The sequence below is a fragment of the Bufo bufo genome, chromosome 3 (genome assembly GCF_905171765.1).
Source record: "Bufo bufo chromosome 3, aBufBuf1.1, whole genome shotgun sequence".
In the NCBI taxonomy this organism is placed as follows: domain Eukaryota; kingdom Metazoa; phylum Chordata; class Amphibia; order Anura; family Bufonidae; genus Bufo; species Bufo bufo.
This window is the reverse complement of record NC_053391.1, coordinates 200,991,144-201,008,287: the sequence shown is the minus strand read 5'-3', so window position 1 is coordinate 201,008,287 and position 17,144 is coordinate 200,991,144. Positions and strand designations below refer to the sequence as shown.

The 17,144-nt window shown below is 43.8% G+C and overlaps 1 protein-coding gene across 2 annotated transcripts in view; it reads right to left on the bottom strand.

Annotated features, from left to right (window-relative positions):
- The window catches only part of LOC120994971 (putative helicase MOV-10), a 200,747-nt gene that overhangs the window by 106,854 nt on the left and 76,749 nt on the right, over nucleotides 1–17,144 (bottom strand). Inside the window, exon 2 of one of the 2 annotated variants that reach the window (XM_040423883.1) lies at nucleotides 4,039–4,132. The exons of the other annotated variant lie outside the window; for it this stretch is intronic. Within the exon in view, the coding sequence (XP_040279817.1) occupies nucleotides 4,039–4,132 (94 nt within the window). The remainder of the gene's footprint in view (nucleotides 1–4,038; nucleotides 4,133–17,144) is intronic. 2 annotated transcript variants of the gene reach the window in all.

Genomic DNA, 17,144 nt, shown 5'->3' with positions numbered 1-17,144 from the left:
CTCGTCCAGGAACATACAAGTGCAGCTAGGCTGCTTAATGGACTTTGGGGAAAACATCACATTTACTGGTTTATTGTTAGACAGACAGTGTTACATTTACTGTTGGTTTATTCTCTGTGTTCCAATCTGTTTTATATATTCTCAGCTTCTTGTTCTCTACATTGTTCTGTAAACTCAACTGCTGGGAAAGGACTGTTGTCTGTGTCTGTGTGGCACCCTCTGTACCTGTGAGCCCAGCCCTCGGTTTTCCTATATATCCTGCAGTTGTCAGCTGTATTGTAGCACTATTGCACCCAGCAAGCAGTAAAGCCAAGGCACTAAGAGTTTCTTGTGCTGTGACACAGATGCTTTGACATTCATTACTGCAAGGCATTCTCACCAGGCGCACCAACGCATCTATTGTATCCAGCAGATGTCAGCTATCTCATGGCAGCACTGAACCCAGCAAGTGGTAAAACCGAGGCACTGCCAAGCTCAAGGAGAGATGGAGTTGGACCAGTTGTGAATATATAAGAGCCTGGGCAGGTGTACAAGCAGCAGTTTTCCCTTACCTCAGTGTATGATGGCACAGGTGCAGCATGCATCACTAGATACTGCAGACTCACAGTCAGTGCTCATATTTGCAGCACGACTTATCTATATACCGTACAACTACAACTGTATTCTGCTACTACACAATTCACAGCCAGCAATTTATGAACTGTCCAAATATTTGACATTGACACTAAGTTTATCATGACAATCAAGTCATGTGATAGCTCAAGCAGCACAATGCATCGAATCTGTACTATATCATTTGATACTATCATTGTATTTTATGATGATACATAGTTATCTATGCTGATATAGGAGGTGTAAGGTACCATATTTTATTTGTATATGTTATAATATTTTACTTTATTTACCACTGGTTTATATTAAATCTTGGCTCTTCGTACTGGGAGCTCTGGATAAGCACTGTGTGTTGGCCTGTCCATATAAAGTAGTAGTGAGCAGCTCACCTTTATTTAGAATGTCTCCCCAAACGGGTAATGCCTAGGAGGACCTTGGTTGCGGACTGCTGACAATTCATTCATAAACATCTACTAGAAATAATAAAGGAATGGCACAGCAATGTCATAGGAATAGATGCTCCTGAATTGTTATTACATGGAGAATGCAAGTAGTTCTCTTTAAGCAGTTTGGTTACTGAATCTCTCACAATCAACTGCAGTGAATGTGCCTATAGCTTAATAATAGTCCAAATAGTTTCCATAAAACATAATAACCATATTAGTTGGATAGGTATTAAAGTCAAAGTCTGCCACACAGGCCCACTGCCCAATTCATAGCAGTACACTCAGACTAAGGCTACATGCACACGACCTTTGTGTGTCTTGTGGTCCGCAAATTGTGGATCCGCAGAACACGTATGGCGTCCGTGTGCGTTCCGCAAATTGCGGAACGGCACGGACAGCCATTGATAAAACTGCCTATTCTTGTCCGCAAAACGGACAAGAATAGGACAGGTTATAATTTTTTTGCGAGGCCACGGAATGGAGCAACGGATGCGGCCCCATTGAAGTCAATGGGTCCACATCCGAACCGCAAAAACTGCGGCTCGGATGCGGACCAAAACAACGGCCGTGTGCATGAGGCCTAAAGATATAAAAATGAGACAAAAAAATATATATATATATTACAAACTGATTCCTGTCTACTTCTACGGTATGTATTAACCGAAGTGGAAATAGCAAAAATGTGATGAGGAAATAATATCACACACTTTATATATACAAATTAGGTTTATAGAAAAAGGTGTAATGAACAGAAAGTTGCATTTAACCTTTATGTGCACCATGACGTAAATATTGTTTCCGCTGTAAATATATGGAGCAGGCTCACAAGTTATGCCCGCTCCATATACAGCAGGTGACGACTGTGTAATCTAATATGAATTACGGTACACCTGGCCACAATGATTAGGATTGGAGAGGTCTCCAATTCCGGTCATTTTACCAGTAAAATTGTGGTGCTTCAATCAGTTGCTTTTACAGCTTGCTGTCTTGTGAGTGAACAGTGAACAGAAGGTTGCATGTTCCTACGGGGCCAAAAAAAAATTACTGAAAAAAAATGGAGTTTAAAAAAAACTAAACATTAGAATATTAAAAATTCAAGTTACCTTTCCAATTCTACATGAAAAAATAAAAATAAAAAATAATAATAATCAATAAGTAATACACAAACATAATTTGTATTGCCGTGTCCAAAATGTCTGAAACATTAAAAATAAAACCTCAAATAAAAAAGGCAGAATTGCATTTCCTTTTTCCAACTTCAGCCCACAGATTTTTTTTAATGTTTTCCAATACAAGCTAAAGTGCCATTAAAATTTACAACATGTCCCTCAAAAATAAGCCCTCATATGGCTAGATGAGAGTGTGGTTCAGGTTTATTATTATTTGTACACTTTACATAGGGTTTGACTGGTGAGTTGTACAGTGGAAATGCTAATTAGGCCCAATTCAGATGGCTTTGATTAGGCTGCTACATTAAAGGGGTTATCTTTTTTTGTTTCACAATTCCATAGTAAATTTCCTACCCCTGCCCTGATCACTGCCTCTGATCTGACAGATAAAATCCATTCATGGAAGTCTTACTTACAGGGGGCACAGAGACTAGATGTGGCTGCAACATTGAGCGCGTGGGAATTGTTCACCTGATAAACCAGCTCTGGGGTGAGATAAATCACTGCAGCCATATGTCCCTTCTCTGCTGCCCTCTTTTTGCCTCAACAGCTTGTACTCCACCCCCAAAAGACTACAATGGGCTATGTACAAACTTGATCAGTCAATTCAGAAACAATGAACAGTGTAGGGCAAAAGGCAAGAAATAAGTGCAGGAAATGTTTGGTCTGTGCGCTGAGACAGTTCTTGGGACTCACAAGCCTCCCATTCGGCCGACAGTGTCAGAGTGATATACACTGGCTTACCATTAGGCCTCATGCACACGACCGTTTTTCGGGTCCGCATCCGAGCCGATGCCCGCATATTGCGGACCCACCGTTTGAAGAATAAATAAGTGCAGGAAATGTTTGGTCAGTGCGCTGAGACAGTTCCTGGGACTCGCACCAAATGTAGTCACAAGCCTCCCATTCGGCCGACAGTGTCAGAGTGGTATACACTGGCTTACCTTTAGGCCTTATGCACACGACCGTTTTTCGGGTCCGCATCCGAGCCACAGTTTTTGCGGCTCAGGTGCGGACCCATTCACTACAATGGGGCCGCAAAAGATGCGGACAGCACTCCGTGTGCTGTCCGCATCCGTTGCACCGTTCCGTGGCCCTGCAAATAAATATATAGCATGTCCTATTCTTGTCCGTTTGGCGGACAAGAATAGGCATTTCTACAAGGGGCCGCCCGTTCCATTCCGCAAAATTGTGGAAGGCACACGGACGGCTTCCATTTTTTGAGGACCGCAAAAAACGTAACGGTCGTGTGCATGAGGCCTTATACAGTGACAAAAAACAAAAGAGGAAATCAATAACCACAGTCTACTTTGGAGGTAACATACAATCCCTCTGCCCCTACTGAACCAAACTGTCGGTTGCATGGTGAAATTCAGTTCTGCTGGACCGCAGAGTCTGAATATTGCACCAGCCATAAGGAATCTAAAATGAGACTGCAACATAAAAAAAACACATCTGCAACAAAAAACAAAACACCACTAACCAAAATGCATTGCATGTGCTGTTTTATATTTTAATATAGAATTGAAAGTAATATCACCATGAAAACCGCCACAGAAAACGTGCCATTTTTCAGAGATGTGCGAAACCAGCCTTGAAGTGTAAAAGGACTTAACAAGCTACAGAAAGAGCTCATCGGACAGTGCGTACAGTTCTATAATACATTACACTGTAGAAATAGAATAACTATAGAAAAATTTGAGGCCATGTTCTATCTTTACATTGGCTTCAGTACCATGGCAAAATGGCAATATAGCCTTTATGTGTGAACAGAGACCAAGATAGAATGCATCTGCTGGAACAAAACATACCTTTCTCAGATGAATAGAGTTTCGTCTTACAAAAGCTTTTCCTGACTCTTTAAGGCCATAGATAACAGATGAAAAATTTGGTAGAAGGCCATGTCTAAAAATAAAATAAAAAGATATGTAATTAAATACTATATTTATTATTAGTCACAAAACCTATCACTTATATTTGCCATTTATCAACTGAATTAAAGAAAGAAAAGATTTTAAGAAAAAAATGTTACAATTGTCAGTTTAAGGGCTCATGCATACGAACGTGTGCTGGCCGGACCCGTGCTGCGGACCGCAAATTGCTGTCCGCAATGCATGGGCACCGACCGTAGGATCGTCGTATGCAGACACAGGAGCTATTTACTGTCTACAATGAAAAAAAGTAGTGCATGCACTAATTTTTTGTGGTGCAGAGTAGGAGTGGGCGATATAAACGATATACAATATAAACAATATCAATTTGGGAAACGATATAGATTTTGTCTATATCGCCATATCGCGATAGATGACCACGAAGCGGTAGTGAATTGAAGAAGCTCCTCACTCACCGCTCCGTGGCCTCCCGACTCGGAACCGCACTGCACTGGCCAGGGCCTTTCGTGCACACATTGTTAGCGTGCTGGCTGACGCTGTGTGTGACATTAGGTCCCTCCCAGTGCATGCTGGGAAGAAGACATGGTTTGTCTCCTGCGGACTCCATCAGCCAGCCGCGTATCCTGCAGGAAAGGTAAGTATATTAGCAGGGGCCCGTATCTACCCGGGGGGTAGGGGAGGTGGCAGTTGGGTTGGAGGATGACTATGGCATGGGGCTGATAGCGCTGGCTGGGGGACATGGATGATTGCAAATAGCAATGGCATGGGGCTGATGGCACTGGCTGGGGAACATGGATGATGATGGCAATGGCATGGGGCTGATGGCACTGGCTGGGGAACATGGATGATGATGGCAATGGCATGGGGCTGATGGTGCTGGCTGGGGGACATGGATGATGGCAAACGGCAATGGCATGGGGCTGATGGGGCTGGCTGGGGGGGACATGGATGATGGTAAATGGCAATGGCATGGGGCTGATGACGCTGGCTGAGGGACATGGATGATGATGGCAATGGCATGGGTCTGATGGTGCTGGCCGGGGGACATGGATGATGGCAAATGGCATGGGGCTGATGGCGCTGGCTGGGGAACATGGATGATGATGGCAATGGCATGGGGCTGATGGCGCTGGCTGGGAGACATGGATGATGGCAAATGGCAATGGCATGGGGCTGATGGCGCTGGCTGGGGGGGGACATGGATGATGGTAAATAGCAATGGTATGGGGCTGATGACGCTGGCTGGGGGGCATGGAGGATGGCAATGGCATGGGGCTGATGGTGCTGGCTGGGGGACATGGATGATGATGGCAATGGCATGGAGCTGATAGCACAGGCTGGGGACATGGATGATGATGGCAATGGCATGGGGCTGATGGCGCTGGCTGGGGGACATGGATGATGGCAAATGGCAATGGTATGGGGCTGATGGTGCTGGATGGGGGACATGGCCAGGGCCTTTCGGGCACACATTGTTAGCGCGCTGGCTGACGCTGTGTGTGACATCAGGTCCCTCCCAGTGTATGCTGGGAAGAAGACATGGTTCGTCTCCCACGTATCCTGCAGGAAAGGTAAGTATATTAGCAGGGGCCTGTATCTACCCGGGGGGGGGGGGGGGGGGGGTGGCAGTTGGGTTGGAGGATGACTATGGCATGGGGCTGATGGAGCTGGCTGGGGGACATGGATGATTGCAAATAGCAATGGCATGGGGCTGATGGCACTGGCTGGGGAACATGGATGATGATGGCAATGGCATGGGGCTGATGGCACTGGCTGGGGGACATGGATGATGATGGCAATGGCTTTGGGCTGATGGCGCTGGCTGGGGGACATGGATGATGGCAAATGGAAATGGCAGGGGGCCGATGGCGCTGGCTGGGGGACATGGATGATGATACCAATAGCATGGGGCTGATAATTTGCTATACCACAGTCTGTAAGAAATAAAAATATTTTTTTTTTATAAAGCAATTAGCAATACGTTAGTTTAAGAAGGTTTTGATTGTACTTGATTGAGTACTTGATTGCTAAAATAATCGTTTCCTGCAGCCCTAGATGTCATCCGTTGTGCCTGTTTTGGTCGACTCAAAAGCATGGAGCTTACACGTCGGGAGGAGGAAGAGGTGCTCGTAAAGAAGACCGGTGCGACGTCAGTCATATAGACCTGGTTTGGGTTTAAGGAGTCGGATGTTGAGCAGAAAAATATATTCTGCAAACTATGCCGGGCGAGAATATTAGCGAAGACAGGGAATACAACTAATTTGTTTTATCACCTCAAAACAAAGCACGTTTTGGAATACGAAGATAGCCAAAAACTGCGCCCTCCACAAACGCCCAGTCAGTCAAGTGGAAAGAAAAAAAGGGGCCCTGCCCCTACACACCAGCACACTGATATTTTAAAAGCATTTTCAAAAGGCACTCCCGTATGACAAAAAGAATCGGCAGTGGATTGATATTATATTATAAATGCCATTACCCTGTACCTGTGTAAGGACATGGTGCCATTTCTTACAGTGGAGAAAAGCGGCTTTCAGAACATGATTAAGACACTCGATCCACGTTACGAGGTACCTAGCCGCAAACACTTTAGCCAAACTAAAATGCCCAAACTGTATGACAAAGTACGCGAGCAAGTGAAGAAATAACTCCGGAGCATAAAACACTATGCAACTACTATGGACCCTGCAACTGATGACCTCCTGGATATGGCCTCCTTTGTCGACCCAAGCTACAGTATATATATATGTATATATATATATATATATATATATATATATATATATATATATATATATATAGCTGCTGACCGAAGAGAGTTCATCTTGACAAAAGCAGCAGCAGAAATTCAGGCACTGCTAAAGACGCAAGCTGTGTCTGCCACAGAGTCACCACCATCACACACACGCACAGGAGCTGCTGGAGAAGCCCAGAGAGAAACCAAGAGGAGTAAACAAAGTCTGGGCAGCTTTTTAACCCCTTAAGGACTTAGGAAGTACCGGTACGCCATGTTTGAAATCATTCAGCGGGCATCCTGTCACAACGCCGGGGGGGTCATGTGACCCCTTCATCGGCGATCGCCGCAAACAGTAGGTCAGTTCAGACCTGCGGTTTGCGGTTTTACCTTATCCGGCTGGCGGCGATCGGCGGTCCCATCGGGTCCCCATGCGGCTGTAGGGGGGACCCGATGGCATGGAAGGCAGCGCGATGCCTTCCTTAGGCATCTGCGCTGCCTTCCGGTGATGAGCCTGTGAGATCCAGCCCCCTGGATCTCACAGGCCGGAAGCTGTATGAGTAATACACACTGTATTACTCATACAGCCAATGCATTCCAATACAGAAGTATTGGAATGCATTGTAAAAGGTATAAGACCCCCAAAAGTTGAAGTCCCAAAGTGGGACAAAAAATAAAGTAAAAAAAAAGTTGAAAAAATAAAGTAAAAAAAAAGTTGAAAAAATAAAGTAAAAAAAAGTTTCAAAAATAAAGTTTTCCTCCCCAAAAATTAAAAGTTTCAAGTAAAAATGAACAAAAACATCATTTTCCCCAAATAAAGTAAAAAAAATTGGTAACAAATAGGGAAAAAAAAAAAGTTGACATATATTGACATATATCGCCGTGTCCGTATAATCCCGCAAAAAATGAGCCCCTACCTGAGACAATCGCCCAAAAAATAAAAAAAAATATGGCTCAGAATATGGAGACACTAAAACATCATTTTTTTTGTTTTAAAAAAGCTGTTATTGTGTAAATCTTACATAAATAAAAAAAAGTATACATATTAGGTATCGCTGCGTCCGTATCGACCAGCTATATAAACATATCACATGACTTAATCCCTCAGATGAACACCGTAAAAAATAAAAAATAAAAACTGTGCTAAATAAAAAAAAAATTGTCACCTTACATCACAAAAAGTGTAATAGCAAGCGATCAAAAAGTCATATGCACCCCAAAATAGTGCCAATCAAACTGTAATCTCATCCCGCAAAAAATGAGACTCTAAATAAGATAATCGCCCAAAAACTGAAAAAACTATGGCTCTCAGAATATGGAGACACTAAAACATGATTTATTTAAAAAAAAAATAATATTATTGTGTAAAACTTACATAATAAAATAAAAAGTATACATATTAGATATCGCCGCGTCCGTAATAACTAGCTCTATAAAAATATCACATGACCTAACCCCTCAGGTGAATACTGTAAAAAAATAAAATAAAATAAAAACGGTGTAAAAAAAGCATTTTTTTGTCACCTTACATCACAAAAAGTGTAATAGCAAGCGATCAAAAAGTCACACGCACCCAAAAATAGTGACAATAAAACCGTCATCTCATCCCGCAAAAATAATACCCCACCCAAGGTAATCGCACAAAAAACTAAAAAATTATGGCTCTCAGACTATGGAAACACTAAAACATGATTTTTTTGGTTTCAAAAAAGAAATCATTGTGTAAAACTTACATAAATAAAAAAAAAAGTATACATATTAGGTATTGCCGCATCCGTGACAACCTGGTCTATAAAAATATCACATGATCTAACCTGTCAGATGAATGTTGTAAATAACAAAAAATAAAAAACGGTGCCAAAACAGCTATTTCTTGTTACCTTGCCTCACAAAAACTGTAATATAAAGCAACCAAAAATCATATGTACCCTAAACTAGTACCAACAATACTGCCACCCTATCCCGTAGTTTCTAAAATGGGGTCACTTTTTTGGAGTTTCTACTCTAGGGTTGCATCAGGGGGGGCTTCAAATGGGACATGCTGTCAAAAAAACCAGTCCAGCAAAATCTGCCTTCCAAAAACCGTATGGCATTCCTTTCCTTCTGCGCCCTGCCGTGTGCCCGTACAGCGGTTTACGACCACACACTGATAGCAACACCGCAGGAGAAATGCTAGCACAGGCTTCCAGTATCCGTAGTTTCAGGTGCTGCACATCTCGTATCTTCACAGCATAGACAATTGCCTTCAGATGACCCCAAAGATAAAAGTCTAAGGAGGTCAGATCGGGAGACCTTGGGGGCTATTTAACTGGCCCACGACCAACTAGTCCACTTTCCAGGAAACTGTTCATCTAGGAATGCTCGGACCTGACACCCATAATGTGGTGGTGCACCATCTTGCTGGAAAAACTCAGGGAACGTGCCAGCTTCAGTGCATAAAGAGGGAAACACATCATCATGTAGCAATTTTGCATATCCAGTGGCCTTGAGGTTTCCATTGATGAAGAATGGCCCCACTATCTTTGTACCCCATATACCACACCATACCATCAATGGTGCAGCACCTGAAACTACGGATACTGGAAGCCTGTGCTAGCATTTCTCCTGCGGTGTTGCTATCAGCGTGTGAAGAGTGGGAGAAGAGGGTTGCATTGACAATCCAACACAATGGGCAGCACATTGAACACATTTTATAAGTGTTCAGAAACTTGTAAATAACTCATGAAAGAATAAAGTTACGTTAAAACCAAGCACACCATTGTTTTTCTTGTGAAATTCCCAATAAGTTTCATGTGTCACATGACCCTCTTCCTATTGAAAAAACAAAAGTTGGATTCAAAATGGCCGACTTCAAAATGACCGCCATGGTCACCACCCATCTTGAAAAGTTTCCCCCCTCACATATACTAATGTGCCACAAACAGGAAGTTAATATCACCAACCATTCCCATTTTATTAAGGTGTATCCATATAAATGGCCCACCCTGTAGAAGGAGAAGCTGACCCACTAGTGTGGTATCATAATCATTGCAGCACAGGCCTTGAAAAGAGTAAAATCTACTTGAGAAGAGTCAAGGTTATTCATAATCACCTGCACTCTCACCCATTTGCTGATGATTGGCAGTTCTCTCCTAGAGAGAAAGGGAACTAGGTAGAGGACTGTAAATCATCAGCAGGTGGGCAGGGAGAGCAGGAATTTAAAAAATAACTGTCACAGCTGTGTCACGGTTTTGTTGTTGTTTGCAATGACACGTTTGCCGTGCATGCTGGTTGCCTTGGGCAACGTGTAGTTGTCAGCATGTGTGTACTCTTCTCCTTTAAGTTTTGTTTATTTTCTCTGTCTGGTGTGTGTGGTTTACTACCTGGATGGGTGTGGTCGCTTGGTGCTATTTAGCCTGTGGCTAGTAGCTTGGAGTTAGTTGTCCTCTAGCTTCTGTTGGTTCTGGAGCTAGGCTCTGGTGCTGGGTATTCCATCTGCCCAATCCTTGAGGGCCACCTTGTGGGACATCGATGTCATCTCGATGTCACCTTCCCTTCCATTCCCTATTCTAAGTGTGGTGTGTTATGTATGGGTTCGTGTTGTATGTCTAGTTGTTGTTCCATGTCTGGTCTGTCTATGGTGTATATAGTCCTGCATGGTTGTTAGACATGTCCCCTGTCTTTGCCTTTGGGTAGAGGGCTCCTGGGTTTCCTGGAGGGGGAAAAACTAGTCAGTGAGCTGCTCTGCCTGGGGCAGCCATGCATCCTGTCCGCATGGGGGTCTAGGCAGTTACTCGTGTGCTGGATTCTGTGTTTGTTGTTTGTACTGTGTCCTGTATGGTGCTCGGGTTCCAGTACATATGCATGGATTCAGTTTGCTGCTCACTGTTATTTCTCCATGTTTCTAGGTCTGAGGGAGACTCCTGTTCTTCCGTATCTTGGAGGAACAGGTTGTCTCTAGTTCCTGACATTATTTCCAGGGATCATCAGGGCGACTCAGGGTCCGAGGTTCCGGTGTATGAGCCGTCCTACCATCTAGGTCCACTCATATGGTTAGGAGTCATGGTTAGGATGAGAGTGGCTCTAGGAGGTGACCAGCCCCTTCATACCCCAGTGTCCAGGCTTAGTCTTTATTACCGCTTCACATCGGTGTTCGGTGGGGAGTTTCCCCCCCACTCCCCACCGTGACAATAACTATGATTCTTCTCAGGTGGCCATGACTCTTTTCCAGGCCCAGTCTGCAATGATTGTGATGTTGGTTCTCAGCAAACATAGAAACATAGAATGTGTCGGCAGATAAGAACCATTTGGCCCATCTAGTCTGCCCAATATACTGAGTACTATGGATAGCCCCTGGCCCTATCTTATATGAAGGATGGCCTTATGCCTAACCCATGCATGCTTAAACTCCTTCACTGTATTTGCAGCTACCACTTCTGCCGGTAGGCTATTCCATGCATCCACTACTCTCTCAGTAAAGTAATACTTCCTGATATTACTTTTAAACCTTTGCCCCTTTAATTTAAAACTATGTCCTCTTGTAGCAGTTTTTCTTCTTTGAAATATTCTCTCCTCTCTCAGCCCAAGATGTTGAAACAGTTCTAGTTGAGTGTGCTTTGAGTCCTATGGGAGGGGAGATCTGTTTTTCCTTATAACAGCTCAGGATAGTCAAATTATTCCAGCGGGCTATGGAAGCCTTAGAAGCTGCCAGTCCTTTGTTCTTCCCCTGAAACTGCACTAAGAGATTATCTGATCTTATGCTCTTAGCAGCTTCCAGGTAGGCAAGTAGACATCTTCTCACGTCCAGATAATGAAATCTCTGTTCCTGTTCCTAAGATGGCGAGGGACAGAAGGAAGGTAGGTAAAAAACATTTGGAAGGAAGGATGGAGAATGTTTCAAAATAATCCTATCATCTAGGACTGTCAAATAGGAGGTCTACAAGAAAGAGCCTGTATTTCCCCAATTCTTCTTACTGTGGTAATAGTCACCAAAAAGGCTGTCTTTAGTAACCTTAATGAAATATCTTCCAAAAGTTCAAAATGTTCCCTGGCAAGAACACAAATAACTAAATTTAAATCCCACGGGGGCACCCTGACAAAGTGGCCAGGACGGATCCTGTCTGTCCCTTTAATATATTTCTTAACTAAGGGAACCTCTGCCAACCTAATGTCCCTTATCGAACCTTGCCTGAAGAAAGTCTAAAACTAGAGATGGCCTTGCGGTTCACCCGGAGATCGTTTCGCAGAGAACTTTGCTAGTTCGCTGTTCGCCGAACAGGCAAACATATAGCGGTGTCTGCCGGCGCCATATTCTTTTCATTGTGCAGAACTTTGACCCATGACACATCCATCAGGTGGGACAGGACAGCCAATTGAGACGTTTCAGCAAATGGACACACACCCTACCCTATAAATAAACACGATCTGGCCGCCATTTTACATTCAGTTGCCAGTGTAGGGAGAGGTTGCTGTGTAGAGCAGGGACAGACTGTTAGAGAGTATAGAGACACAAATGCTAGCTAATAGGGCCACAAAAAGTCCTTTTAAGGACTGGTATAGGTGTGCTATCGAAAGGTGTGACATACTGATGGGTGTAATATACTTATAATATACTTAGAAGTATATTATAGTGCATTGCATTGTTCAGGGGTGTGATATACCTATAATATAATTTCTATATAGTGCTTTTTTATATTGCAGCATTTGTGTGCGTTTCTTCTGAGATACCGCAGCTATACAAAGGGATAAATGCTATTGGAACAACTAATTGCAACTGGTGTGCTATACCAGTTGCCCCCCAAAAAAATCTGATTGAGGCAGGAGTGTGATATACCTATAATATAATTTCTATATAGAGCATTTGTATTGTGCAGCAGTTGTGTGCAGTTCTCCTGAGATACCGCAATTATACAGAGGGACAAACGACTTTGGAACAACTAATTGCAACTGGTGTGATAAAACAGTTGCCCCCCAAAAAATATGATTGAGGCAGGCATGCGATATACCTAGAATATAATTCCTATATAGTTTATTTGTATAGTGCAGCATTTGTGTGCGTTTCTGCTGAGATAACTAAATTAACTAATGCCACCAAGGCAATGAGACCTATCTTGACCCAGGTGTTGCTTAAGCAACACCTGGGTCAAGATAGGTCTCATTGCCTTGGTGGCATTAGTTAATTTAGTTATTAAATACCTTACCCAGGTTCTGTCCTAAATTTACTACTTATATTTCTGCTGAGATACCGCAGCTATACAGAGGGACAAACGCCTTTGGAACAACTAATTGGAACTGGTGTGATATACCAGTTGCCCCCCAAAAAATCTGAATGAGGCAGGGGTGTGATATACCTATAATGTACTTTCCATATATTGCATTTGTATTGTGCAGCATTTGTGTGCGGTTCTGCTGAGATACCGCAGCTATACAGGGGGACTAACGCCATTGAAACAACTAATTGGAACTGGTGTGATATACCAGTTGCCCCCAAAAAATCTGATTGATGCAGGGGTGTGATATACCTATAATGTAATTTCCATATATTGCATTCGTATAGTGCAGCATTTGTGTCCAGTTCTGCTGAGATACCGTAGCTATACAGAGGGACAAACGACATTGGAACAACTAATTGCAACTGGTGTGATATACGAGTTGCCCCAAAAAAAATCTGATTGAGGCAGGAGTGTGATATACCTATAATATAATTTCTATATAGTGCATTTGTATTGTGCAGCATTTGTGTGTGGTTCTGCTGAGATACTGTAGCTATACAGAGGGACAAACGACATTGGAAGAACTAACTGCAACTGGTGTGATATACAAGTTGCCCCTTAAAAAATCTGAGGAAGGGGTGTGATATACCTATAATATAATTTCTATATAGTGCATTTGTATAGTGCAGCATTTGTGTCTGGTTCTGCTGAGATACCGTAGCTATACAGAGGGACAAACGACATTGGAACAACTAAACGCAACTGGTGTGATATACCTGTTGGCCCACAAAAAATCTGATTGATGCAGGGGTGCGATATACCTAGAATATAATTTCTATATAGTGCATTTGTATTGTGCAGCATTTGAGTGCAGTTCTGCTGAGATAACGTAGCTATACAGAGGGACAAATGACATTGGAACAACTAATTGCAACTGGTGTGATATACCAGTTGCCCCCCTAAAAAACTGATTGAGGCAGGGTGTCACGGGTAGTACGGGGAAGGAAAGACAACCAAAGACAACCACAACAAAACAACAACAGACTAGGCCCCAAACCTAGGGAACAAAGAGGTCACCTCCTAGCAATCAGTGATTCTCTCCCTAAGCTGCTGACATGTGCAAATCTCAATGGTAGAAATGCACATGCACAGGAACCTGAGACTGCTGAAACACTGCACCAAACCCTCAGCTTTGGGAACAGGGAAAAAGGCAACCGGTTCCTTCCAAACTGAAGGAGCTAGTGTCTCCCTGAGGCCTAGTCAGAAAAGACACACCAAAAAAAGGGAAAAAGACTTAGCTTGAGAAGCAACTGGAACAGGAGAACCACCACACAAGCAGAGCACTCCACAGAAGAAATAGCCGCAGGGAAACAAGTGAGAGGCGGAACATATAAAGAGCCACCTGACTGATAATGAGCAGCATCTGCGAAGGGGTTGAAACCTGTCAGCAACAATGAAAACAAGAGAGATCTGTCAGATAGACTCCTGAGTCTTCCGTCTATCTGAACTTCTAAGATCTCTCCCAGGGCCGGCGGTGACAGTACCCCCCCCCCCCCCTCTACGGGTGACCTCCAGGCACCCAGGACCAACTTTATCAGGGTGGGCTCTGCGAAAGTCCTTCAGAAGCCAACTGTCATTCACATCAGTCGCTGGCACCCACAATCTCTCATCCGGATGGTAACCCTTCCAATGAACGAGGCATTGAAGGGAACCCCGAAGGACACGAGAGTCAACAACTCTGTAAATTTGAAACTCCAGATTCCCGTCAACCATGACAGGTGGAGGTGACAAGGAAGATGGTACAGCAGGTTCCACATAACTCTTTAACAAAGATTTTCCAAGCCTGCGAAAAGTTCAAGACGAAAATAAATTAAGAATGGCAGTGATATTGTATGGACCAATAAATCTTGGACCTAACTTCCAGGATGGCACCTTCAACTTAATGTTCTTAGTGGACAACCACACCTAATCACCCACATTCAGGTCCGGACCAGACACACATTTCTTGTCAGCCATACGTTTATACCTATCGCCCATCTTTTTAAAATTGATTTGAATTTTCCGCCAGATAGATGACAAGGAAGAAGCAAATCTCTCCTCATCAGGTATACCAGAGGAACTATTCCCAGAGAACGTACCGAACTTAGAGTGAAACCCATATGCACGGAAAATGGTGACTTATCAGTGGACTCCTGACAACGGTTATTCAAAGCAAATTGAGCCAAAGGCAAAGATGAGGACTACTCCTCCTGATTCTCAGCGACAAAACACCTCAAACATGTGTGGGGATTTGCTCTGGTAGACAGGCTTGCGGATGCAGTACAGAGGCAATGACAACATCTTTAACTTAAACAGTGCAGTGTTTTATTCACACATACGTAAAGTGACAACAAAAAAGGTAGTTTCAGGGAAAAACATTCACCTTGAGTCTGGTGTTTGTTCACACCAGGCTGCAGCACATAAGTCCTTGGGTGAAGCAGAAGTCCACGTGCTTTTTCCCAAACAATATAGCAGGCCTTAGTCCCGGCCCAAACTCTCAGGCTCCAACACCCAGACTGACAAAGCTCCAGTATCAGATGGAGGATAATCCACCCAGCTGAGACTGCTGGCTGGGTTTTTAACGCAAACCAAAACCCGGCCTGGAACGTGGGATCAGCCACCCACCCTGCACTTTGGCTGCTCCCAGTAAGAGTCGGCCCGGATTGGCTTTACAGCTACACTAAATAATCAATAGTGTCAGTCAGCACTAGCTGCCGCTGACACTTAAAATGACCAACTCTTACCTCACCTAGGCCAGGAACCTCGGTGACACATATTTTCCGTCAATGACGGCCCTTTGCGCTTTCCTACACATGTCTCCAGATTCTGGTTAGTGCGTTCTTCTGGTTAGTGCGTTCAGTTTGTCCATTCGACTGAGGGTGAAAAGCCGAACAGAAGGACAAAGGATCCCCAGGCGAGTACAGAAAGCCTTCCAGAATCTGGACATAAATTGAGTCCCTCTATCAGACACCACATCAGAGGGAATGCCGTGTAATTTCACAATGTTATCAACAAATGTCCAAGCCAGAGTTTTGGCATTGGGTAAACCAGAAAATGGAATAAAGTGTGCCATCTTACTGAAGCGGTCGACCACCACCAAAATCACAATCATCCCCGAAGAACTGGGCAAATCGGTGATAAAGTCCATGGACAAGTGCGTCCAGGGACGGGATGGGATGGACAAAGGAAGAAGAGATCCTGAGGTCCGAGTATGAGTCATCTTGGCACATACACAGGTCTGCCACATAGCCCTCAACACGTAAACTCGGCCACCAGAATCTCTGAGAAATAAGATCAACAGTGGATCTGCTCCCAGACTGTCCAGCAAGGACAGTATCATGATGTTCCTTAAACACCTTGTGACGAAGCTCAGAAGGAACAAACAACCTCCCTGGGGCCAGGAATCAGGTGCCTCTCCCTGAACTTCCAACACCTCCGCCTCCAGTTCAGGATAGAGGGCGGGTACAACCACCCCATGAGCCAAAATCGGACCAGGATCCTCAGTATCAACTTCCCCCCAGGGAAGTTACGTGACAAGGCATCCACCTTGACATTCTTGACCCCAGGACAAAAAGGGACAATGAAATTAAATCTGGTAAAAAAAGATCATCTGGCCAGCCTTGGGTTCAAACATTTAGCAGACTCCAGGTAGGCCAGATTTTTATGATTGGTAAATACAGTAATGGGATGAATTGCTCCTTCTAACCAATGACACCATTCCGCAAAGGCCAACTTAATGGCCAGCAACTCTCTATTGCCAACATCATAATTTATCTCGGCAGAAGAAAGTTTTTTTCGAAAAAAAGCACAAGGGCACCATTTGCCAGGAGAAGGACCCTGCGACAGAACTGCACCAACTCCCACTTCTAATTCGTCCACCTCAATAATAAATGGCTGAGACACATTAGGCTGCACCAAAATGGGGGCAGAAGAAAAACATTTCTTTATAGTGGAAAAAGCATGTAACGCCTCTTCCGACCAGACAGAGAAATCCACCCCTTTCTTATTCATGTCAGTCAGAGGTTTGACAACAGTGGAATAATTCAAGATACATTTTCTGTAGT